The following is a 25,353-nucleotide window of genomic DNA, read 5'->3' as shown; positions in this document are numbered from 1 at the left end:
GGTCGTGGTGGACCCCTGGAGGTCGTGGGGGGACCCCTGGAGGTCGTGGTGGACCCCTGGAGGTCGTGGTGGACCCCTGGAGGTCGTGGGGGATCCCTGGAGGTCGTGGGGGACCCCTGGAGGTCGTGGGGGGACCCCTGGAGGTCGTGGTGGACCCCTGGAGGTCGTGGTGGACCCCTGGAGGTCGTGGGGGATCTCTGGAGGTCGTGGGGGACCCCTGGAGGTCGTGGGGGACCCCTGGAGGTCGTGGGGACCCCCTGGAGGTCGCGGGGGACCTCTGGAGGTCGTGGGGACCCCCTGGAGGTCGTGGTGACCCCTGGAGGTCGTGGGGACGCTCTCAGGGTGATGACACTGTATAACCTGTGATCATTACCTACAAAATTCTCAAAGGAATTGATAGGGTAGATAAGGGTAAACTTTTTAACAGGGGGGGGGGGTGGTACGTGAACAAGGGGACACAGGTGGAGACTGAGTACCCAAATGAGCCACAGGGACGTCAGAAAGAACTTTTTCAGAGTAGTTAACAGGTGGAATGCATTAGGCAGTGATGTGGTGGAGGCTGACTCCATACACAGTTTCAATTATAGATATGATAGAGCCCAGTAGGCTTAAGAATCTGTACACCAGTTGATTGACGGTTGAGAGGCGGGACCAAAGTGCCAAAGCTCAACCCCCGCAAGCATAACTAGGTGAGTACACAAACGCGCGCGCGCGCACACACACACACACACACACACACACACACACACACACACACACACACACACACACACACACACACACACACACACACACACACACACACAGCGAGGACCAAGAGTAGTAGCAGCAGTGATATATAACCCTCCACCAAACGACAGAAGACCAAGGCAAGAGTATGACAACAACAACACAGCAGTTAACACTGTAGTTGAGAGGACAGCCTCTGCTGCCTGTAGAAATAGATCCCACCTGCTCATCGTGGGAGACTTCAATCACGGAAGGATAGACTGAGATAACAATGAACCGCACTGAGGTGAGGAAACATTGAGAACTAAACTATTGGAGGTGTCGACAAGAAACATTTTAAGCCAGCATGTCAGGGGACCCACAAGGATGAGAGGAAACGATGAACCAGCGAGACTCGACCTAGCCTTCGCTCTGAACGACTCAGACATAAGGGAAATCGGTTTCGAGGCCCCAGTAGAAATAAGCGATCACTGTGTACTGATGTTTGAGTATCTTGTCGAAGAAGGGCTAATGTACTCAAGGAAGGGGACCAGAAAACAAAAGGCCGGCATTCCGTAGGGGAAAATTATGAAATGAGATGAGAAAATTCCTCACAGATATTACATGGGAAAACAACTCAGGGGAATGACGGCCCAGGATATGATGGACTACATCACAAAGAAGTGTAAGGAGGCAGCAGACAACTTAGTCCAGGTCCAAAGGGGAAAAAAACGAAATGCAGATGAGGAGCTCCATGAGGAGCTCCCTGGCTAGTGTTCCATGCTGCGTCCTGTGCTGCTGCTGCTCGTACTGTCACTTCCTGCAACTCATCTTTTATATTCTAGTCACTGTGAGGCTGTTTGTGAACACAATACATCTTACCCGTCGTCCCTCCTCTGGTCCACTCGCTTCTAAATGGTTCTCTGTTTACCCTAGATGAATTGAACCAAGTAGAACCAATCTGGTTCTCGTGTGTTTTCAACTGAGGCTGTTCATTGTATCTTCCACTCATCGTAGCCCAGTTCCTGAGCTCGTTAATGGTTCACACACATCCTACATATTCCGGTTCCCGCCTCACTCTCCGCTTCCAGCTCTCATCTCTTCCCCCTGAGAGACCTGCTCTTACGTGTGGTGGAGGTCGTCGTCTTGCCTTGTTTTCCAGGCTCTCTCAGGTGCTGGAGACTGCCGCCTTGCTGACACGGTCTCTGGACCTGAGACGGAGAGATGTGGAGACAGACAGATAGACAGTTAGTGTGTATGTGTGTGTGTGCGCGTGCGCGCGCGCTCACCTATACTCACCTGTGTGTAAGTGTGTGTGTGTGTGTTCACCTATACTCACCTGTGTGTAAGTGTGTGTGTGTGCTCACCTATACTCACCTGTGTGTATGTGTGTGTGTATGCTCACCTATACTCACCTGTGTGTATGTGTGTGTGTGTGCTCACCTATACTCACCTGTGTGTATGTGTGTGTGTGTGCTCACCTATACTCACCTGTGTGTATGTGTGTGTGTGTGCTCACCTATACTCACCTGTGTGTATGTGTGTGTGTGTGCTCACCTATACTCACCTGTGTGTATGTGTGTGTGTGTGCTCACCTATACTCACCTGTGTGTATGTGTGTGTGTGTGCTCACCTATACTCACCTATGTGTATGTGTGTGTGTGTGCTCACCTATACTCACCTGTGTGTGTGTGTGTTTACAGTCCGGTTCGTTTTCTACTCATAATCGAGAGTTCCGGGTTCAAATCCCGGGCGGGACAGAAATGGTTGAGCGCATTTATCACCTAATGCACCTGTTCACCTAGCAATAGGTAGTTACCCAGGAGTTATAGTCAGCTTGTTGTGGGTTTGCATCCTGGTGGAGGGGGGGTGGGAAGGGGGGAGGACCTCGATATAAGCCTAACAGGAATATATATACACAGCCTACCTGTACCCGCGTCACAATGAATTATTTTTTATATTTACTATTTGTGCCTGCAGGATCGAGCTCTTAGCTCTTGGACCCCGCCCTTCTAACCGTCAATTGTCTTATGTACTGACTCCCGATCGATTTTTCCTGTATCACATATTTCTTCATATATTTCTACATATTTTTCTACATATTTTTCTACATATTTTTCTACATATTTTTCTACATATTTTTCTACATATTTTTCTACATATATATTTCTAACACACGCATAACACTGAAACACGCTTCTACCAGAAATATTGAAGACAGAACTTTTTTAGTGTCAGAGTGGTTGACAAATGGAATGCATTAGGAAGTGATGTGGTGGAGGCTGACTCCATATACAGTTTCAAGTGTAGATATGATAGAGCCCAATAGGCTTAGGAACCTGTACACCTGTTGATTGACAGTTGAGAGGCGGGACCAAAGAGACAAAGCTCAACCCCCTCAAGCACAATTAGGCGAGTACAATTAGGTGAGTACACACTTAGAGAGCACTAGGTTACACACCTGGCGAACATTAGATATGTAAACAAACACTAACATGGGTTTGGGGAAGGGAAATCATGTGTAACAAACCTGGAATTCTATGATCAAGCAACAAGAATAAGGCAGGGCAGGGAAGGATGGACAGACTGCATATTTCCGGACTGTCAGAGAGCCTTTGATACAGTACCACACATGAGACTGCTATTCAAACTTGAGAGGCAGGCAGGAGTAAGCGGAAAAGCCCTAGCATGGGTAAGAGACTTAAAAGGTTAACAGGAAGGAGCCAGAGAGTAACAGTCAGGGACGAGAAGTCGGACTGGTGAACAGTAACGAGTGGAGTTCCTCAAGGATCGGTGCTGGGAACAGTTCTATTTCTAATATACGTGAACGACGTATATTAGACTCGACTAAAGGAGTCGAGTCCTATATGTCTATGTTCGCGGGTGACTCGAAATTAATGAGACGAGTTGTGACAGATGAGGATCGTGGGATCCTCCACGAGGACTTGAACAAGTTGCAGAGATGGTCAGAAAAATGGTTACTAGAGTTCAACATAAGCAAGTGTAAAGTTATGGTAATGGAACTAGATGACAGGAGACCAAAGGGTCAGTACACAATGAAGGGAAACTACCTTCCTGTGTCGATTCGAGAACGAGACCTGGGCGAGGACGTCACACCTAATCTAACTCCTGAGGCACATATAAATAGGATAACGACAACAGCGTACTCTACACTGGCAAAAGTTAGAACGTCATTCGAAAACCTAAAGAGGTATTCAGAGCGCTTTACACTGCCTACGTGAGACCAGTCTTAAGAGTATGCAGCCTCATCATGGAGTCCCACCTAAAGAAACACATAAGGAAACTGTAAAAGGTTAAACAATTTACGACGAGACTAGTCCCGGAGTTGTATGGAATGGAATATGAAGAGCAACCGAAAGAACTGAACCTGACGACGTTAGAAAGGAGGAGGGAGATATGATAGCAGCATACAAAATACTTAGGGTGATTGACAGAGTGGAAATAGACGAAATATTAACATGGAATACCCGCAGAACAAGGGGGACATGGGTGGAAGTTGGAACCTCGGAGAGTCACAGAGACGTTAGAAAGTTTTCTTTTAGCGTGAGAGTAATGGGGAAATGGAATGCACTTAAGGAGCAGGTTGTGGAAGCAAACACTATTCATAGCTTTAAAACTAGGTATGATGGAGAAGAAGGAATGGAGTCAGTGCCTTATACAATCGGCAGCGAGATCCAAGAGCCAACGCTCGATCCTGCAGGTACAAATATACGAGTACAACTAGGTGAGTACACACACACACACACACACACACACACACACACACACACACACACACACACACACACACACACACACACACACACACACACACACACTACCTCCCCCCCCCCCCCCAGCACCATAAGTAAACACAACACCAACAAGTGACCAGGATAAACACTGACAAAACAATTTCACAATTTCACTTAGAAAGTAAAGCTGCTTGGAGTAGCAGTGTCTACACGCCGCCGCCGAGGCTCTGGTCCAGGTATTACTGGGCATGTAACACAGGTGTGATAATGATCAGGAAAATAGGTGTAAATTGTGGTATGTTAAGGTCTCCCAGTCCCACCCATTACGGTCTTGAGTGGCCGGTGATGGAGGTGTATAGGAATAATGAGATAAAGAACTTGTCCTGAACAAAATAGTCCTGTATGTGTCACAACGGAAAGATGGATAAGAAACACAAGTATTTAGCACCAGTATTGTGTACTTAATTTGTCTGTCTATGGCCTGTGTATTATTATATATGCGTTTGTACTTAAAGTATTTTTATGTATTTGTGTGTACAGTATAATACTGCTTGTGTGTACAGGAAGCCATGTTAGTCACCCAGAATGGTATATAAGTGCCTTAATAACCGGAGGTCATTAGAACAGTGTGTCTTAATAACGGGGGTTATTAAAGCAGACTGGTTTAATTGCCGGTAATTAACATACAGACAAACATTAATCTGCTGCCTTGATGCGCCCGCCAGACTGTTATTGGTACAGTTGTTGTTGTTTGAGATTCAGCTACTCTGAACAAAAGTTCCAAGTAGTTTGACTTCGTTTATATATAAATGTGCTCTCTCTCTCTCTCTCTCTCTCTCTCTCTCTCTCTCTCTCTCTCTCTCTCTCTGAAAAGATGTCCTCGAACTATTGCCTATCTATGCAGCTCGGAGGGCAACTATCGAGCCCTCAGAGCACAGTAACATTACCAAATGTTGAAATATAATTTTTAGTAAGAGAGAGATGGAGTTGTCTCATTTTAATGTGGAGACGGCAGTTCATCTCTACTTTTGAAGTTGAGTCTAAGTACATCAGTACTTAATAACTCGATAGATGGCCCAGTCGATAGAACTTCGGCCTCACAAGCGTGGAGTCCACGGTTCGAGTCACCTACAGCCCAGGTGAATTGGACATCAGTACTTTCTTTCCCTTTCAAAGCAGGAGACATTTTTGAAATAGAAGGAATTCAAAGTGCATGAACGTTCTCTAAATTAAGACAAAGTAAAAAACCAAAATTACAGGGACCATCTGTAAGCGCTCAGAAGATTCTCTTTGGCATTGAATATTCTCTTGCGAGCCGCTCCAAGCAACAGCCTGGTGGACCAAACTCTCACAAGTCAAACCTGGTCTCGGGCCGGACTTGGGGAGTAGAAGAACTCCCAGAACCCCATCAGGCAGATATCAGCAGGTGTAGATACGAGAAAGAGAGATCACACGTTATCTATGATAAAATACCTTTCTGGAGCGACAGATATGGTTCTTAACACAGCATAGACCCAGTGAACACTGTATAAACATCAGAGAACACTGTATGAACATCACTGAACAGGCTAGTCAGCCTGACCTTAATGCTCCTGAAGGTGGCTGCAAGCAACAACCGCGCAGATCAAGTAATCACAAGACATGCCGGGTCTGGGGAATAATCAGACCCTCGAAACCCACTACAGGTAAACCAATCCTTTGGAGAAAGCCTCACCTGACCAAGGTTTGGAAATGAAAGAGAGAAGAGAAAATGAGGTGTAAGTGTTAACACCAGCAGCACCTCGAACAACGACTTGGTCAACACACACACACACACACACACACACACACACACACACACACACACAGAAAATTCCAGAGGTAAGTGAGGGAATAGCTAACCAGGAACCACTGGAAGAGTTTGAGATTACCAGTGGGGAAGTAAGGAAGTGTTTACTAGAGTTGGACGTGACGAAGGCTATAGGCCCAGATGGAATCTCCCCTTGGGTTCTAAAGGAAGGAGCAAGAGAACTGAGCCTACCACTCTCCATAGTGTATAACAAATCACTGGCAACAGGGGAACTGCCAGATACTTGGAAAGCAGCTAACGTAGTCCCGATATACAAGAAAGGGGATAGACAGGAGGCACTGAACTACAGGCCAGTGTCCCTAACCTGCATACCATGCAAGCTGATGGAGAAGATTGTGCGAAAAAAACTAGTGGAGCATCTGGAGCGAAGGAACTTTGTAACACAGCATCAACATGGGTTCAGGGATGGCAGGTCCTGCCTCACAGGGTTACTTGAATTCTACGACCAGGCAACAAAAATAAGGCAAGAAAGAGAAGGGTGGGCAGACTGCATATTTTTGGATTGTCAGAAAGCCTTTGATACAGTGCCACACAAGAGGCTAGTGCGAAAGTTGGAGATGCAGGCTGGAGTGAGAGGGAAGGTACTCCGGTGGATAGAGGAATACCTAAGCAACAGGAGACAACGAGTCTGTGTGAGGGGTGAGGTCTCAGATTGGCGAGACGTCACAAGTGGAGTCCCGCAGGGGTCAGTCCTTGGACCTATACTGTTTCTGGTATATGTAAATGATCTCCCAGAGGGTATAGATTCGTTCCTCTCAATGTTTGCCGACGATGCAAAAATTATGAGGAGGATTGAAACAGAGGATGATAGTAGGAGGCTACAAGATGACCTGGATAGACTGAGTGAATGGTCCAACAAATGGCTGTTGAAGTTCAACCCGAGTAAATGCAAAGTAATGAAACTAGGCAGTGGAAACAGGAGGCCAGGCACAGGATACAGAATAGGAGATGAAGTACTTAATGAAACAGACAGAGAGAAAGATCTAGGAGTTGATATCACACCAAACCTGTCTCCTGAAGCCCACATAAAGAGAATAACGTCTGCGGCATATGCGAGGCTGGCTAACATCAGAACGGCGTTCAGGAACCTGTGTAAGGAATCATTCAGAATCTTGTACACCACATATGTAAGACCAATCCTGGAGTATGCGGCCCCAGCATGGAGCCCGTACCTTGTCAAGCACAAGACGAAGCTGGAAAAAGTCCAAAGGTATGCTACTAGACTAGTCCCAGAACTAAGAGGCATGAGTTATGAGGAAAGGCTGCGGGAAATGCACCTCACGACACTGGAAGACAGAAGAGTAAGGGGGGACATGATCACAACCTACAAAATCCTCAGGGGAATCGACCGGGTAAACAAGGACGAACTTTTCAACACTGGTGGGACGCGAACAAGGGGACACGGGTGGAAGCTGAGTACCCAAATGAGCCACAGAGACGTTAGAAAGAACTTTTTCAGTGTCAGAGTAGTTAGCAAATGGAATGCATTAGGAAGTGATGTGGTGGAGGCTGACTCCATTCACAGTTTCAAATGTAGATATGATAGAGCCCAATAGGCTCAGGAATCTGTACACCAGTTGATTGACGGTTGAGAGGCGGGACCAAAGAGCCAGAGCTCAACCCCCGCAAGCACAATTAGGTGAGTACAATTAGGTGAGTACACACACACACACACACACACACACACTTAAGATGCTCGCGTGCTGGTAAACAATTGTCATCAGACGGAGAATGGGCGAAGATTGTCGTCCACTCACCTGAACGACGAGACGACCCAAGAGGGCGAGGATGTGCAGCGACTGAGGGAACACTGGGTCCATATTTAGCTTCCAGCTCCCGCCATGCACACGACCAAACGACCACGTTGCAACCCGTCCTCTTAAAAATAACGTCACTTTTGGCTGGTATGCGCGCGATGGCCAAATTTGGACGTAATTTGAAATGAAATCAACTCACAAAAGTGACGTACTGTTCCGTTTTCTTAGTCGTCCGGCTTACTCGGCAAGGTTAAAAGAGGCAACTTTCCATTAACGTTTTTCATAACGTTTTGAAACTTTATGATAATTTCCTGTCCACCTAACCTATCAGAGGACCCTTATCTTACTGTTGTTGAAAAAAAAATCCCCAATTTATTTTCATTTTTTTCATTTGCAAATTACGTCCATATTCGGCCATACGGGCAAACGGCCAAAAGCGACGTTCTTTTTAAGAGGACAGGTTGTTGCCACACCGTTGGAACAAGGCTTCCAGCGGTAGAACATTTGGTTGACAGAGCCTGGGTGGGGGGGGGTGTAAAACCCCGGTCTGTGCTTCGGAGGAGCTGCGGGAGCCTTGCGAGGGCAGCAGCACTCCAGGTTATAATTCTTTTAACCATATGACACAGTCGACTAAGGCGCGTCTGGGATCATCCTGGACGTAGGCTCGAACCCTTGTGGATTTGTTTATGTGATGATTGGTCTTAAGAGTAGGTTCATGTTGATTTGAAGTACGCGCATGCGCAGGAGTAAGTTCCGCCTCGTCATTACGAACACCTGAGCGGAAAGCTGCTTCTCCCTGAGGCTAAGAAGTCGACGCAATTAAGACAGTCATCATGGTAAATATTGAAGTCTCTTAGAAAGATGATTCAAACATTATCACAAGACGAACTATTGCTTTCTGTTTGAAGAATATGATAATCAGAGAAACCACATGAGCTGAGGTCTTTAGAGGAACGATAAACATAGCAAATAGATGTAGTCACAGTTGGTACACAGATCCTGAGGCGCAGAGCGGCATAGATTCAAGAGGAGAGTGGCACAGTGTTAGTATGATAAGAGCAACAGAGTCCGTCTTCAGAGAAGAAAATATAAGACAAGTTACATTGAGAACTGATCACTGCTCATAACATTATACACCAGAGGCAAGTCAGCAGAAAAGAATTAGCGGGAAATACAATGTGTTGTTCTACGGAGAACTTTGCAGGCATGTAGAACTACGTGTATTGTAATGCTAGTATGAGGGCGAGAGAGAGACTGACTGTATGTTAGTGACACAGAAAGACAAAGGGAAAGGGGGGAAGAAAATGAGAGAGAGAGAGGACTAACATATATATTCTTGCCGCTGCAGGAGGACTACGCGAGTGTGTCGGGAGGACGATGGTGGTCCCTAGCCTTCACCACCACCACCTGCTGCTGCTGCTGCTGCTGCTCCTGGCTACGGTGAGTACACCAGTCCACTACGGGCTCACCATAGCCCGTGCTACTTGGAACTTTTTGTTCCAGGTAGCGAATCTTAAAAACAACAACAGGTGAGTACACTCCACACCTTGTCCAGTACCTGCTCAACCATTTACACACACACACACACACACATAGTTAATTTACAAGAACACACACACACATACACACATACACACATACACACATACACACACACACACACACACACACACACACACACACACACACACACACACACACACACACACACACACACACACAGTGTCAGAGTAGTTAGCAAATGGAATGCATTAGGAAGTGATGTGGTGGAGGCTGACTCCATTCACAGTTTCAAATGTAGATATGATAGAGCCCAATAGGCTCAGGAATCTGTACACCAGTTGATTGACGGTTGAGAGGCGGGACCAAAGAGCCAGAGCTCAACCCCCGCAAGCACAATTAGGTGAGTACAATTAGGTGAGTACACACACACACAGTTAATTTACAAGAACACACACACATACCAAACCCCAAAAAGGTGGAATCCAGCACCGTCAGTAGTGTCAAAGCGTTATACGACGAAGAGTGCTGGGAAGACGGGACACCACGAGCGTAGCTCACATCCTGTAATTACACTTGAGTAATTACACATAGGTAATTACACACACACACACACACACACACACACACACACACACACACACACACACACACACACACACACACACACAGCTGTGTGTGTGTGTGTGGACACAGTTTCCACCTGTGTCCAGGGGACACAGGTGGAAACTGAGTGCCCAAATGAGCCACAGAGATATTAGAAAGAACTTTTTTAGTGGCAGAGTGGTTGACAAATGGAATGCATTAGGGGGTGATGTGGTGGAGGCTGACTCCATACACAGTTTCAAGTGTAGATATGACAGAGCCCGATAGGCTCAGGAATCTGTACACCTGTTGATTGACGGTTGAGAGGCGGGACCAAAGAGCCAGAGCTCAACCCCCGCAAACACAACTAGGTGAGTACAACTAGGTGAGTACACACACACACTCAGGGCTGGCTGACTGAGTGGATAGCGCTCTAGACTCGTGGACCTAGGGACCCAGGTTCCATCCCTCCAGCCGGTAGAAAAACAAATGGACAAGTTTCCTTCACCCTGATGCCCCTGTTACCTAGCAGTAAATAGGTACCTGGGAGTTGGACAGCTGCTACGGGCTACTACCTGGAGATTTGTGTGTGTGTGAAATTTTTTTTTTAGTAGTTAGTAACAGTAGATTGACAGTTGAGAGATGGGCCGAAAGAGCAGAGTTCAACCCCCGCAAGAACAATTAGGTGAATACACACACACACGGTAGTTAATAAATGGAATGCATTATGAAGTGTTGTGGTGGAGGCTGACTACATACACAGTTTCAAGTGTATATATGATAGAGCCCAGTAGGCTCAGGAATCTGTACACCAGTTGATTGACGGTTGAGAGGCGGGACCAAAGAGCCGGAGCTCAACCCCCGCAAACACAACTAGGTGAGCACACACACACACACACACACACACACACACACACACACACACACACACACACACACACACACACACACACACTCACACTCACATGCACACACTCACATACACACACTCACATAACGTCTGCGGCATATGCCAGGCTGGCTAACATCAGAACAGCGTTCAGGAACCTGTGTAAGAATCATTCAGAATCTTGTATAAAATATACAGAATGTGTGTGTGTACTCACAAATAGGTGAGCACACACACACACACACACACACACACACACACACACACACACACACACACACACACACACACACACACACACACACACACACACACACAATAGCCTGATAGAGAGCCTGATAGCTGAGTGGACAGCGCTCTGCACTCGTAATCCTAGGGTCTGGGTTCGATCCCCAGTGACGGCAGAAATAAAATGGGCAAAGTTTCTTTCACCTTGATGCCCCTGTTACCTAGCAGTAAAGAGGTACCTGGGAGTTAGACAGCTGTTATGGGCTGCTTCCTGGGGTGGGGGAGTAGGTGAGTGTGTGTGTGGGAAAAAAATAGTTGTTAGTAACAGTTGATTGACTGACAGTTGAGAGGCGGGCCGAAAGAGCAGAGCTCAACCCTCGCAAGCACAACTAGGTGAATACACACACACACACACACACACACACACACACACACACACACACACACACACACACACACACACACACAGGGCCTCGTGGCTGAGTGGACAGCGCTTTAGGGGTCGTAGTCCTAAAGGCTCGGGTTCTCAACTAAAATCCTCAGCCTTCCATGGAAAGTCTTGATAATGTCATCAACATCATTTTCCTCAGCTTAGTGTTGTTAGATAAATCTTAGAGATCATATATTTGTTAAACATAATCAACCTTGTCTTAAAATAATAATAAGTGTTGGATTTGTCAGCTGTTGTAATGTGTATGAAAGTGTCTGTTTTAAACTGCCGTAAGCGCCTCAGGCAAAGCCACTTGGTTTGAGGAGCCACAGTAGAGGCATAAAAAATACTTTAAACCAGTTTAGGTTCTCATTAGAGAGATGAATCAAGGAAACTACAAATTGTGACAGGCAACAGTTGGACAGAAATGGCAACTGACGAACCATATCTCATGTACTCACCTAGTTGTGTTTGCGAGGGTTCAGCTCTGCTCTTTCGACCCGCCTCTCAACTGTCAATCAACTGTTTACTACTATTTCTCCTTCCCCCCCTCCGCACACACACCAGTAAGCAGCCCGTGACAGCTGACTAACTCCCAGGTACCTATTTACTGCTAGGTAACAGGGGCATTCAGGAAAGAAAGGTGAACGGTGAAAGGTGAAAGAAAATTCAGGGTGAAAAGAAACTTTGCCCAGTTGTTTCTGCCTGGTGCGGGAATCGAACCCGCGCCACAGAATTACGAGTCCTGCGCCCTATCCAGCAGGCTACCAGGCCCCTTGTGTGTGTAGTTTGTGTACTTATTACTCAGTCGTCGTCTTGCTTCACAGTCTGGTACTTACTGGTACTCAAAGGTCAAATGAGTGTGTGCAGTACTCTGATGGTAATGACCCTGGAGCGGACTGATTACGGATGACTTAACTGTTTTTAACTTTCATAAAAACTTTTATTTTCATGCGGAAGTTGTGAAGCGTCAGCAATTGTCGTCTAATTCTAAAGTATGTAGATAATAAATACCACTTCTTGCTATCCTGGTATCACATTACCTCTCATTACCCACCTGAAGACAATCAACTGTGAGGAGACAAGCACGTGAGTCTGGGACACTTTCCAACGCTTAGCCCAGATAGCAAATACCTCCTGCGGCCCAAATAAGCAAGAGATGCCGGCATCTTCCCGCACCGGATAAGCGGCGGCCTCTTAGACAACGCTGATGGCGGCCCAGATACGTACCAGCTAGAATAATTACCCGATGACGGGCAGAAAATCCCCCCACGACATACAGAACACCCTCTACATCCTGTTTCATACAGGAAATCCTCCTTAGTTATTCTGAACATCCTATACATCCTGATAGCATACGGGAAATCCCGATTATATACAGAACACCTGTATGATCTGCTCATTCTACGCGTCAGATTTTCTTGGACTTCTCTTGCCAGTGTTAGACGGGCCAGCCAGTGTTGGCTCATGGCTCGGGGACACGAAGATGACGAGAAAATCACACGTTCTACAGGTCGGATTCCCGTAATAAATTGATGCATGCCACCAGTGTGGGGAGGGGATTAGTCCGCAAGGTTCACACGGTAACCGAGTGTGTCAGGGCGGGGCTAGTTAGAGGAGAGAGAGAGAGAGAGAGAGAGAGAGAGAGAGAGAGAGAGAGAGAGAGAGAGAGAGAGAGAGAGAGAGAGAGAGAGAAATGATCGTTGGAAAGTGAGGGAGCGGTTTGAATTGATAGATGTGGCTTCGATAGATGGAAAGGGCGAATACCTCGGTCAATCGGCTTGAACGGCCATTCAACATCTCTAGAAATATTTAGAAAAGCATCGTTACATTGTGAAGTAGAGAAAGATATCACATTCCTGTGAGCAGGAGTGTGTGAATGTGTGACTCGCCACTCTACAAAAGCCAATATATAGCATACGAATTTTCTCGGTTGAAATTTGCCCCAAAGTGAAAACAGTAAATTGTCACTGTTGGCTGTTTGGTTCGTGAGATTTTATCCATGTTTTGACATCTGTTGGTTTATTGGTGTTTATTCTCAACCCAGCTGTAGCCAATTCTCAACCCGTTCACATCCCGTTCTCACCCTGTCCTCAAGCCATCATCAGCCCGTCATCAACCCGTCTTCAATCCACCGTGAAATTAAGTTCTACAATCCAGGTAGTTTTCACCAAGAGCGCATTCATTAACCTTAGTATTGGTAGACACACCTGTAAGATATCTTGGAATAACGTGCCAGTAGAGGTCTCGCTCACCAGCCTTAAGAAGGGCTTCTTGACTCTCATCATCAGAGTGTCCTAGTCGGGGAATAATTATATTTTATACATTCCTCAACCTACATGTGTTGGAAGCTGTAGGTGGAGGTGTGACATACGACAGCTCGCTGCAATAATAAGATAATTAAGAAACTGCAGGAGGTCCATACGAGGTACCTTCTATCTATATCTACCCAAACTCGTTTATGTATATGTCTGACCTACGCTTGAAACAATCAAATGGTCCCACATCTGTTCTGTTACAGGGGGAATTTGTTGTATAAATCAAGAACCCCTTTTCCTAACCGGTTTATGTCCAGGTTTTCCTAAATGTAAACTTATGTGATTTACATTCGTTGTAACTTAGACTGGACGGTAGAGCGACGGTCTCGCCTCATGCAGGGCGGGGTTCAATCCCCGACCGTCCAAGTGGATGGGCACTGCATTAACCATCCTCTCCCCCGTCCCATCACAAATCCTTATCATGACAAATCCGAGTATATATTGCCCTTACAAGTGCAATATATAATCGTAATGGCTTGGCGCTCTCCCCTGGTAATTCCCTTCTTTTCCATTGTAAATTAAACTAATGGAATTATATTACCTGTTCTGTCTAGAGCCAAACTTGTACAGAACCTGGTAGGGCAATAAGCCTAACTCTCCCTTGGAATATATAACATTTTCTTTTAAAGAGAAAATCAAAACTACAAAATTAACATTTATATTTTGTAATTATTCATTGTCTTCAAGACCAATGACGTTCGATTTTTATACTAAAATACTTAAATCATTTTTTATGTTAACTTTGCACTGTCTCAAATTGCTTCACTCACATGATGTACAAATAATTATCGACGAAACAAAAACACACAATTAAAATAAACTTAAAACACTATAATATAAAAATACGTATTTTGCATAATACAAGTTTTATATTTGAGAAGATTGAGAAATGATCTTCTGAGGATGGTTACTGCTGACCGATAACACTAACATCACACATAAAAATCTTTGAGAGTGCGCTAAGAAATAAGATAACAAAATACATGGAATCACAGCATCTCCATAACCCCGGACAACATGGTTTCAGAACAGGGCGCTCTTGCCTGTCACAGGTGCTGGACCACTATGACATGGCACTAGATGCCATGGAAGACAAACAAACCGCTGATGTAATTTACACAGATTTCGCAAAAGCCTTCAACAAATGTGACCATGGTGTTATTGCACACAAAATGTGTGCAAAAGGAATTACCCGAAGAAATAGGCAGATGGAACTACAATTTCCTGACTAACAGAACCTGATGTGTAATAGTCAACAAAATAAAATCAATCCGGTCCATCAACCGTGAAGAGCTCAGTCCCCCAGGGTACTGTGCTTGCTCCAGTACTTTTTCTCATCCTCATATCGGATATAGACAGGGACACAATCTATAGTACTGTATCATCATTCGCAGATGACACTAGGATTTTTATGAGTAGAAAACATAGAGGACACGGCAAACCTCCAATCAGATGGAAACCAGGCCTTTCAATGGGCTACAGAAAATAATATGGTGTTTAACGAAGATAGCTTCTTCTTCATGCGTTCCAGCTCATGCACTACGGAAAAAAATAGAAATAAAAACCACGTACAAAACGCAGTCAAATCATAACACAGAACGAACAGGCAATGTAGAGGATTTGGGTGTACTCATGTCGGAAGACCTTACCTTTGAACAACACAATAAAGTAGCCGTCACAACTGCAAGAAAAATGATAGGTTGGGTAACAAAATCCTTTCACACTGGAGATGCTATGCCAATGATGATACATTTCAAGATGCTAGTGCTCTCTAGAGTGGAATTCTGCTGCACAATGACAGCCCCTTTCAAAGCTGGAGAAATTGCTGACCTGGAGTGCGTGCAGAGATCCATTACTGGTAGAATCCACTCAGTAAAACATCTGAACTATTGGGACCGACTAAAATGTTTGAATCTATATCCTCTTGAGCGTATTTTACACATGAAAAATATTGAGGGGCTGGTCCCATACCTGCACACAGAAATAACACCACACGAGACCAGGAGGCATGGCAGGATGTGCAGAATACCCCCGTTGAAAAGCAAAGGTGCAATAGGTACTCTTGAGAGAGAACTCTTATCAACATTAGAGGCCCGAGACTGTTCAAGACGCTTCCACTACACATAAGGGGCACAACTGGCCGACCCCTCACAGTGTTCAAGAGAGAACTTGCTAAACACATCCAAAGGATTCCTGATCAACCAGGCTGTGACTCATACGTCTGAATGAATGTTTACCGCAAGACATTGAAAAATGTGTTCTCTTATTGCTTAGTGTCTTAACAAAGGACTTCTGCAGTGACGCAACCTTCTTAGTGCTTGCTTGCGTGTCTCCAAGAAGCATGCTGGAAACACCGACCTGTTCCCACACTTGACTCACCGCAATATCGACGTTTCTCTGGACTAATGAGCAGTGTCTGCGATAGGTAAAGGTGGGCTGCCTCGGGTCTCGTATGCTTCTGGTTCTGCAAAATCACTTCCAATTGAACAGTTGTCACGTCGTGAGAACGAGAGGGGAGAACCACTGGTCGTAGAAAGCCCTTCATCGCACAAATGGTCGTGACATTAACGCAGTGATGAGCATTCCAGTCTTGACTGTGAGTGTTGTGACTGATATCTGGAACACGTGACGTCTAAGGCTCAGCTGGAAGCTATCCTCAAGATATAACTTCCTGAGGATACTCAAGACAGCATCCTGAGGAGAACACAAGTGAAGTTGTGTTCTCCACTCATAATCCACTCTGAGAATCCATTCAGTAAAACGTCCAAACTATTGGGACCGACTAAAATGCCTGAATCTGTATTCTCTTGCGCGTATTTTACACATGAAAAATATAGAGGGGCTGGTCCCACACCTGCACACAGAAATAACACCACATGAGACCAGAAGGCATGGCAGGATGTGCAGAATGTGCACCGTTTAAAAGCAGAGGTGCAACAGGTACTCTGAGAGAGAACTCTTATGAACATCAGAGGCCCGAGACTGTTCAGCACGCTTCCACTACACATAAGGGGCATAACTGGCAGACCCCTCACAGTGTTCAGAGCCTATTCGGCCAGACGGAGTCTGTGATGAGTAGAGGCAGGAAAGTTTATCGATTTGATTGGTCTTCTTGTAAAATAATCTTTCCTGACTCCACACGTGGAGTTTCTTCTTGGGGGCCAAGCGCCAGTAACATAAAGTAGCCTATGGCTGGTACTTAGAAGTTCATGCTGTTAAGAATGCGCTCTTACAAGAAGTTTATTAGAATGGACCGTGAATACTTCAGCACTTGTCTTAAGCATTCTTCCTGTCAGTGAGTTGCTTGTTCTTGTATTTTGGAACGTAAACATTTTTGTAGAATATATATTTACTCCAATGTTCAGCATAGTTTATGTTATTCTGCTGTAAATGTGGGTCACAAGTGGTATTACTTTGATATTACTTTGACGCTGCTGTTCTTTGCTATTTTATCCGGAACTGTGCCGGCAAGTTTTTTCACAAGATATATTGAAGATATACTCATGGCTAGCTTCCAGGTATGTCGAGTCTGTTTTACATTGCTTGGTGATGAGTGTGTATGACTTGCTGTGATCACTTTGTGACCCAACATTGCACGTGTCTCCTAATTATGGGCAATATGTTCTGGTTCTTTAATGTCTATTTTAGTGTGGCCAATCTCCTATGTTACAACTGAGAATTACAATAGTTTAGTTCCTAGTTTGGTCATCTTCGTTCCTTGTCACATAGTTTGAACATTTAATAATTTAAAAACGCGTCGTTGTTTGACTGTACAGTTATATATATATATATATATATATATATATATATATATATATATATATATATATATATATATATATATATATATATATATATATATGCGAACAAGCCTGAATGGTCCCCAGGACTATATGCGAATGAAAACTCACACCCCAGAAGTGACTCGAACCCATACTCCCAGAAGCAACGCAACTGGTAACTACAGGGCGCCTTAATCCGCTTGACCATCACGGCCGTCAAAAGGAAGTGATAGCCGAGGCTATTTGAGCCACTTCCCCGACGGCAACTCGGATGGTAATCTTGGGCATAGCATTTCACCAAATCACCTCATTCTTTGGGGCACACGTGAGGAACACAAATGCGAACAAGCCTGAATGGTCCCCAGGACTATATGCGAATGAAAACTCACACCCCAGAAGTGACTCGAACCCATACTCCCAGAAGCAACGCAACTGGTAACTACAGGGCGCCTTAATCCGCTTGACCATCACGGCCGTCAAAAGGAAGTGATAGCCGAGGCTATTTGAGCCACTTCCCCGACGGCAACTCGGATGGTAATCTTGGGCATAGCATTTCACCAAATCACCTCATTCTATGGGGCACACGTGAGGAACACAAATGCGAACAAGCCTGAATGGTCCCCAGGACTATATGCGAATGAAAACTCACACCCCAGAAGTGACTCGAACCCATACTCCCAGAAGCAACGCAACTGGTAACTACAGGGCGCCTTAATCCGCTTGACCATCACGGCCGTCAAAAGGAAGTGATAGCCGAGGCTATTTGAGCCACTTCCCCGACGGCAACTCGGATGGTAATCTTGGGCATAGCATTTCACCAAATCACCTCATTCTTTGGGGCACACGTGAGGAACACAAATGCGAACAAGCCTGAATGGTCCCCAGGACTATATGCGAATGAAAACTCACACCCCAGAAGTGACTCGAACCCATACTCCCAGAAGCAACGCAACTGGTAACTACAGGGCGCCTTAATCCGCTTGACCATCACGGCCGTCAAAAGGAAGTGATAGCCGAGGCTATTTGAGCCACTTCCCCGACGGCAACTCGGATGGTAATCTTGGGCATAGCATTTCACCAAATCACCTCATTCTTTGGGGCACACGTGAGGAACACAAATGCGAACAAGCCTGAATGGTCCCCAGGACTATATGCGAATGAAAACTATATGCGTGATGGTCAAGCGGATTAAGGCGCCCTGTAGTTACCAGTTGCGTTGCTTCTGGGAGTATGGGTTCGAGTCACTTCTGGGGTGTGAGTTTTCATTCGCATATAGTCCTGGGGACCATTCAGGCTTGTTCGCATTTGTGTTCCTCACGTGTGCCCCAAAGAATGAGGTGATTTGGTGAAATGCTATGCCCAAGATTACCATCCGAGTTGCCGTCGGGGAAGTGGCTCAAATAGCCTCGGCTATCACTTCCTTTTGACGGCCGTGATGGTCAAGCGGATTAAGGCGCCCTGTAGTTACCAGTTGCGTTGCTTCTGGGAGTATGGGTTCGAGTCACTTCTGGGGTGTGAGTTTTCATTCGCATATAGTCCTGGGGACCATTCAGGCTTGTTCGCATTTGTGTTCCTCACGTGTGCCCCAAAGAATGAGGTGATTTGGTGAAATGCTATGCCCAAGATTACCATCCGAGTTGCCGTCGGGGAAGTGGCTCAAATAGCCTCGGCTATCACTTCCTTTTGACGGCCGTGATGGTCAAGCGGATTAAGGCGCCCTGTAGTTACCAGTTGCGTTGCTTCTGGGAGTATGGGTTCGAGTCACTTCTGGGGTGTGAGTTTTCATTCATATATATATATATATATATATATATATATATATATATATATATATATATATATATATATATATATATATAATATAATGTTTCTGCATGGCTGCTAAAGAGGTCACAAGCAGGTTGACCAGCGAACTCAACATCTGGTTCCTGGACGATGGCACCCTGGCAGGGACACAGGAGTCCCTGCTAGGAGATCTACAGCTGGTGAAATCTAAGGGAGAGGAGTTAGGACTCACCCTAAACCCATCAAAGTGTGAAATCATGTCATCCAGCCTACGAATCATATTGCCAGGAGCCCCAGTGATCGCTCCCACCAACAGTGTGCTGCTAGGGGCACCTGAGCTCGAGCGCCATTGAGGTAATCCTCGAAGAAATGCTGAACGACCTGAGGAGGATGGAGGGAAGAATAGGGGCTTTGGACGCCCACGATGCTTTGTACCTTTTCACAATGTGCCTGGCTTGGCCCAGACTTACCTATTTCCTAAGTTGTGGTCCCGTCCTTCGACAGCTCAAAATTAACGGAATATGACTCACTCCTAAAGTCAATAACTATGAAAGTGTTAAACCTCTCCCTGCATGATGAACAGTGGACCCAAACAACGCTCCCAGTTAGACTCGGGGGTATAAGTATTCGCAAGGCGACACAGTTAGCATTGCCGGCATTCTTATCCTCGACCAGTGCAACAAGTGAATTAATGAATGAAATACTACCAGAATACCTAAGAGACTCCATTGGGATTCATGATCCCAAATTTGCGGAAGGGGCTGGTCAGTGGGACACTCTTGCCAACTCACACTCTCGACCAACTTTTCCAAACGACTGCAAACAGGTCAAATAGGATAGCCCCATAGTGGAGAACATTGCCACAACATTATTGGAGGCAGCTTCTAGGAAGGACAGAGCGCGTCTTCTAGCTGTGCAAGCTCCCCATGCCGGGGACTTCCTGCTGGCAGTCTCTAATTCCGTCTTGGACACCCGCCTGGACCATGGAACGATTAGTATTGGTGTTGCCCTGTGCCTTGCCGCCCATATCTTTGCCGAACACCGGTGTATTTGCGGCCATGCACGGGCAGACCAATACGGCAGCCATGGTCTCATCTGTCGTAAGACACAGGGAAAGATTGCCAGACATGAAGCAGTCAATGACATCAAGAGAAGTTTGGCTACAGCTGGGTGTCCAGCACAAAGGGAACCTCAGTTGTGCAGACCTAACAACATCCAAAACGCCCAGATGGCGTCACCCTGCAGCCATGGAGGGAAGGTAAACAGGTCGTATGGGACTACACGTGTGCGTCTACATTGGCTGATACCTATCTACGTCACAGCTCGGCGGAGGGAGGTGGGACAGCCACCTTCAGGGAGACCCAGAAAACCAACAAGTACAGAGACCTAGAGATCTAGAACGTTGTTTCAGGTTCGTGCTGATAGGCTCTGAGACTCTGGACGCCTTTTTCAGTTCCATCACTTGTTCCTTCACTGCTGTTTTCCTCCTGACGTGGCTGTGAAGCAGTTTTTGTTGGGTCTTGGCTTTACTCGCAATGTCATTTTCATGTTGTGTGTCTGCTTCTCTCCTCACTCTGAGGTACTCATTTCTGGCCCCTCTCGTATCTCTCCCTGCCCTCTTGTGTTCTGTTATTCCTGTAGTTTCTCCATGTTCTTGTACTCAATTGCTTTGCTACCTTACATTCCTGATTGAACCTGATGGAGTCTTCTCTTGCTTTTCATTTTTCTGCTTTTGGGCCGGGATAAGCCTGTCTGCGGCTTCCTGGCACTTCTGGATGACATAGTCCATCATATCCTGCACAGTCTTCCCGGAGTTCTGTTCCCATAGTATTCCCATTAGGAAATTCCTCATCTCGTCATATTTTCCTCTTCGGTAATTTAGTTTTTCCCTTCCAATCCCATCCTTGGATAGGTTATCCCTACCTCTACCAAATACTCAAATGTCAATACACTGTGGTCACTCATTCCCATTGGGGGCTTCAAATTTGGCTTCCCTTATTTCTGACTCATTTAAGGTGAATATCAGGTCGAGTTCAGTTGGTTTGACATTGCTTTTCATTCATGTGGGTTCCCAGAAATGTTGGCTCAGAACGTTCCTTGTTGCCACTTCCAAGAGTTTAGCTCTCCATGTATCTGCACCTCCCTCTGGGTCTCCATTCTCTCAGTCTATCTTTGCATGGTTGAAATCGCCCACGATTAAGAGACTGGATCTATTCCTGCAGGCAACTGAAGCTGCTCTCTCTATTATATTATTGGTTGCCGTATTATTCCTATCGAACTCCTGTCTGGCTCTTCTGTCATTAAGTGGAGGATTGTAAATGACTGCCACTATTATCTTATGTTCACCCATAGTCATAGTTCCTGTTATGTAATCTCTGACTCCTTCACAGCCCGGAATTTCCATCTCTTCAAAACTCCAGTCCTTCCTTATCAGCAGGGCCACTCCTCTTCCTCTCCCTTCCCTCTCAACTACTCCCTGTCGACTACTCTGACACTGAAAAAATTCTTTCTAACGTATCTATGGCTCATTTGGACACACAATTTCCAACCCTGTTCCCTAGTGCGTGTGCCCCTTGTGTTAAATAGTCTGTCTTTATCTACCCTATCAGTTCCTCTGAGATTCTTGTATGTGGTGATCATGTCCCCTCTAACTCTTCTGTCTCCCAGTGACGTGAGGTTTAATTCCCATAGTCTCTCCTCGTAGCTCATACCCCTCAGCTCGAGTACTAGTCTGGTGGCAAACCTTAGAACCTTTTCCAGTTTAGTCTTATGCTTGACTAGATATGGACTCCATGCTGGAGCTGCATACTCCAGGACTCCATACTCCAGGATAAGAGGGAACCGGTCGGCCGAGCGGACAGCACGCTGGACTTGTGATCTTGTTGTCCTGGGTTCGATCCCAGGCGCCGGCGAGAAACAATGGGCAGAGTTTCTTTCACCCTATGCCCCTGTTACCTAGCAGTAAAATAGGTACCTGGGTGTCAGTCAGCTGTCACGGGCTGCTTCCTGGGGGTGGAGGCCTAGTCGAGGACCGGGTCGCGGGGACACTAAAGCCCCGAAATCATCTCAAGATAACCTCAAGATAAGATAACCCAAATGATACCTAGTATCTGGCCTCCTATACTCCCTACACCTATCTTCATTACATTACATTCGCTTGGGTTAAACTCTAACAACCATTTGTTCGACCATTCCTGCAGCTTCTCCAGGTCTTCTTGAAGCCTCAAGCTGTCCTCCTCTGTCTTAATCCTTCTCATAATTTTGGCGTCGTCAGCAAACATTGAGAGGAATGAGTCTATACCCTTTGGGAGCTCATCTACGTATATCAGAAACAGCTTAAGTCCGAGTACAGAACCCTGTGGGACTCCACTGGTGACTTCACGCCAATCTGAGGTCTTACCCCTCACCGTAACTCTCTGCTTCCTATTGCTTAGGTACTCCCTTATCCACTCGAGCGCCCTGTGTGTGTGTGTGTGTGTGTGTGTGTGTGTGTGTGTGTGTGTGTGTGTGTGTGTGTGTGTGTGTGGATACGTGGCTACCTTATGTAGCTTCGGGGATCAACGGCCCCGCGGCCCGGTCTCAGACCTGGCGTCCCGGTTGGTCGCCTAATTTTCTTCTGTCTTATCTACTGCTTATTTCTCTCCATTCTCTCTCTCGCTCGATTTATTTTTTTAAATTTAAGACTAGAGCTCATAATTGCTGCCAAATGACGTACCTAGTGAAACTGCAAGCTAGAGCTGTTATCCTTCTCAGATCAGTTTAAACCTACTCCTAGAGACCCATGTATTTCATGAGCCTATTATAACCATCAATGGGAATAAACTTTATTCATTAACAACATTAAGCAACAATCATATAAGGAACAGGATGAGCCTGAAGCACACTGTGTGCCAGAGTCTTCATGTGAACAGTTGACCTGATCTCCCACGTCCCAACCTGTTGAAGGAACAAGTTCCAGATGCGAGTCAGCCCAGGAGTGAATGATCGTTGATGGAGTGATGTTCTTGAGAAAGGCAGGTCAAGCATGAGACTATTGAAGGTTGAGAACCTAGTGCTACGGGTGGCAACGACTGGTAGTCCACAGAGTTGGGACAGGTGCGGAACTTTGAGGATGTTGGCCTTGTACATAACAGTAAGACCACCAACGTCACGACGGTGTTGCAGGCTTTGATGTTAAGACCGTTCCCACCAGACTTGGTCAAGACTAAAGATAATCCTTCTTGCCCGTCTCTCCACTTTGTCTAACAGTCTGATGAATGATGGGGGGGGGGAGGGGAGAGGCGATCCAGGAGAGTGCTGAATACTCTAGATGGGAGCGAACTTGTGCTTCATATAAGGTTTTGCAGCCCTTGCTGTCAAGGTGTGAAATGCGCCGTAGGGCTGTAAGTTTCCTGGCTGGTTTTTGGGTTAGGTTAAGCACGTGGCTCTTATTGTCACTGAAGAGTCGAACGAAATAGCCGAAATGTAAATTTCATCTGTAAACTCTAGGGTTTTGCCACCCATTTACAAGCCTGTCGGATTTGCCATGTGCAGTCTAGTTATCATCATCACTTGTGTCTCCTCAGCCACAAATGTGACCTGCCATCTCCTACCCCAGGTAAACATCACTGAAAGTTGGTGATTGACGAGTTTTGCAGCAGTTGACATTTCTTACTTTCTGTATGTTAAGGGTAGAGTGCAGTCATCAGCATAAACTTGAGCTTCAAGAATGAGTTGAAGTAGACATACCACAGCAGAGGGCCAAACACACTACCCTGTGGAACGCTGGCATCAATTGAGTGACCTTCGGATTCTGCTCCATTGAGGACTACTCTTAGAGTCCGTTCTTGAAGGTATTCTCTCTCTCTCTCTCTCTCTCTCTCTCTCTCTCTCTCTCTCTCTCTCTCTCTCTCTCTCTCTCTCTCTCTCTCTCTCTCTCTCTCTCTCTCTCTCTCTCTCCCTCTCACATCCCCAGGAAGCAGCCCCGTAGCTGCAGTCTACCTACCAGGTACCTACGTACTACTAGGTGAACAGAGCATTAAGGTGAAGGAAACTCAGACCATTTATTTCTACCTCGATAATGAATCGAACCCGGGCCCTCAGGACTACGACCCTAGAGCGTTGTCCACAAGGCTACCCGCGCGTCTGTGTGTGTGTAGTCACATAATTGTGCTTGCGAGGGTTGAGCTTTGGCTCTTTGGTCCCGCCTCTCAACCGTATTATCTAACCGTAAGTGTATTCTCTCTTGTACAGGGGTCGTGGGCGCAGTACCAGACGGAGTTCGGTCTGGAGCAAGCAGGCAACCCGGTGTCCATCAGCCAGCTGGAGGTGATGTGTGGCAAGGATCATCTTACAGTGCAGCTCGCCTTTACCGCCCCCTTCCAGGTTAGTAACTGTGTGTGTGTGTGTGTGTGTGTGTGTGTGTGTGTGTATGTGTATGTGTGTGTGTGTGTGTGTGTGTGTGTGTCTGTGTGTGTGTGTGTGTGTCTGTGTGTGTGATCATTAAATACAACAGTATTGTGACTATTGTTAATTTTCTTATGGATATTTTCCAGTCAACGTAAATACCTTTACATAGAAATGTCTGCTGTAGAGGGTGAAAAAAATCACTTACTCTTTCCATTTGATTTCTTTGACGTTTCATCAGTAATGTGGCATCGTGAGGACTACACGCTTTGACACCAGGGAACCAGGGAACCTAATTATACTTGCAGATGGTTGATAAAGATTAAGCCACCCTAAAGGTAGCACGGGCATGAATAGTCAGTAATATATACTTGCAAAAACA

General features: G+C 46.0%; 1 protein-coding gene across 2 annotated transcripts in view; it reads left to right on the top strand.

Moving 5' to 3' along the window:
- The window catches only part of LOC123772213 (miniature), a 111,798-nt gene that overhangs the window by 65,555 nt on the left and 20,890 nt on the right, over positions 1-25,353 (top strand). For both annotated transcript variants that reach the window (XM_069311309.1, XM_069311308.1), the window contains exons 2-3: positions 9,418-9,509; positions 24,819-24,950. In XM_069311309.1, coding sequence (XP_069167410.1) covers positions 9,447-9,509; positions 24,819-24,950 — 195 coding nt within the window. In that variant the 5' untranslated portion in view covers positions 9,418-9,446. The remainder of the gene's footprint in view (positions 1-9,417; positions 9,510-24,818; positions 24,951-25,353) is intronic.

This window comes from Procambarus clarkii, chromosome 69 (assembly GCF_040958095.1).
Source record: "Procambarus clarkii isolate CNS0578487 chromosome 69, FALCON_Pclarkii_2.0, whole genome shotgun sequence".
NCBI classification, from domain to species: domain Eukaryota; kingdom Metazoa; phylum Arthropoda; class Malacostraca; order Decapoda; family Cambaridae; genus Procambarus; species Procambarus clarkii.
Note: the sequence above shows the minus strand (reverse complement) of the source record. Positions and strands in the feature narration are given on the sequence as shown.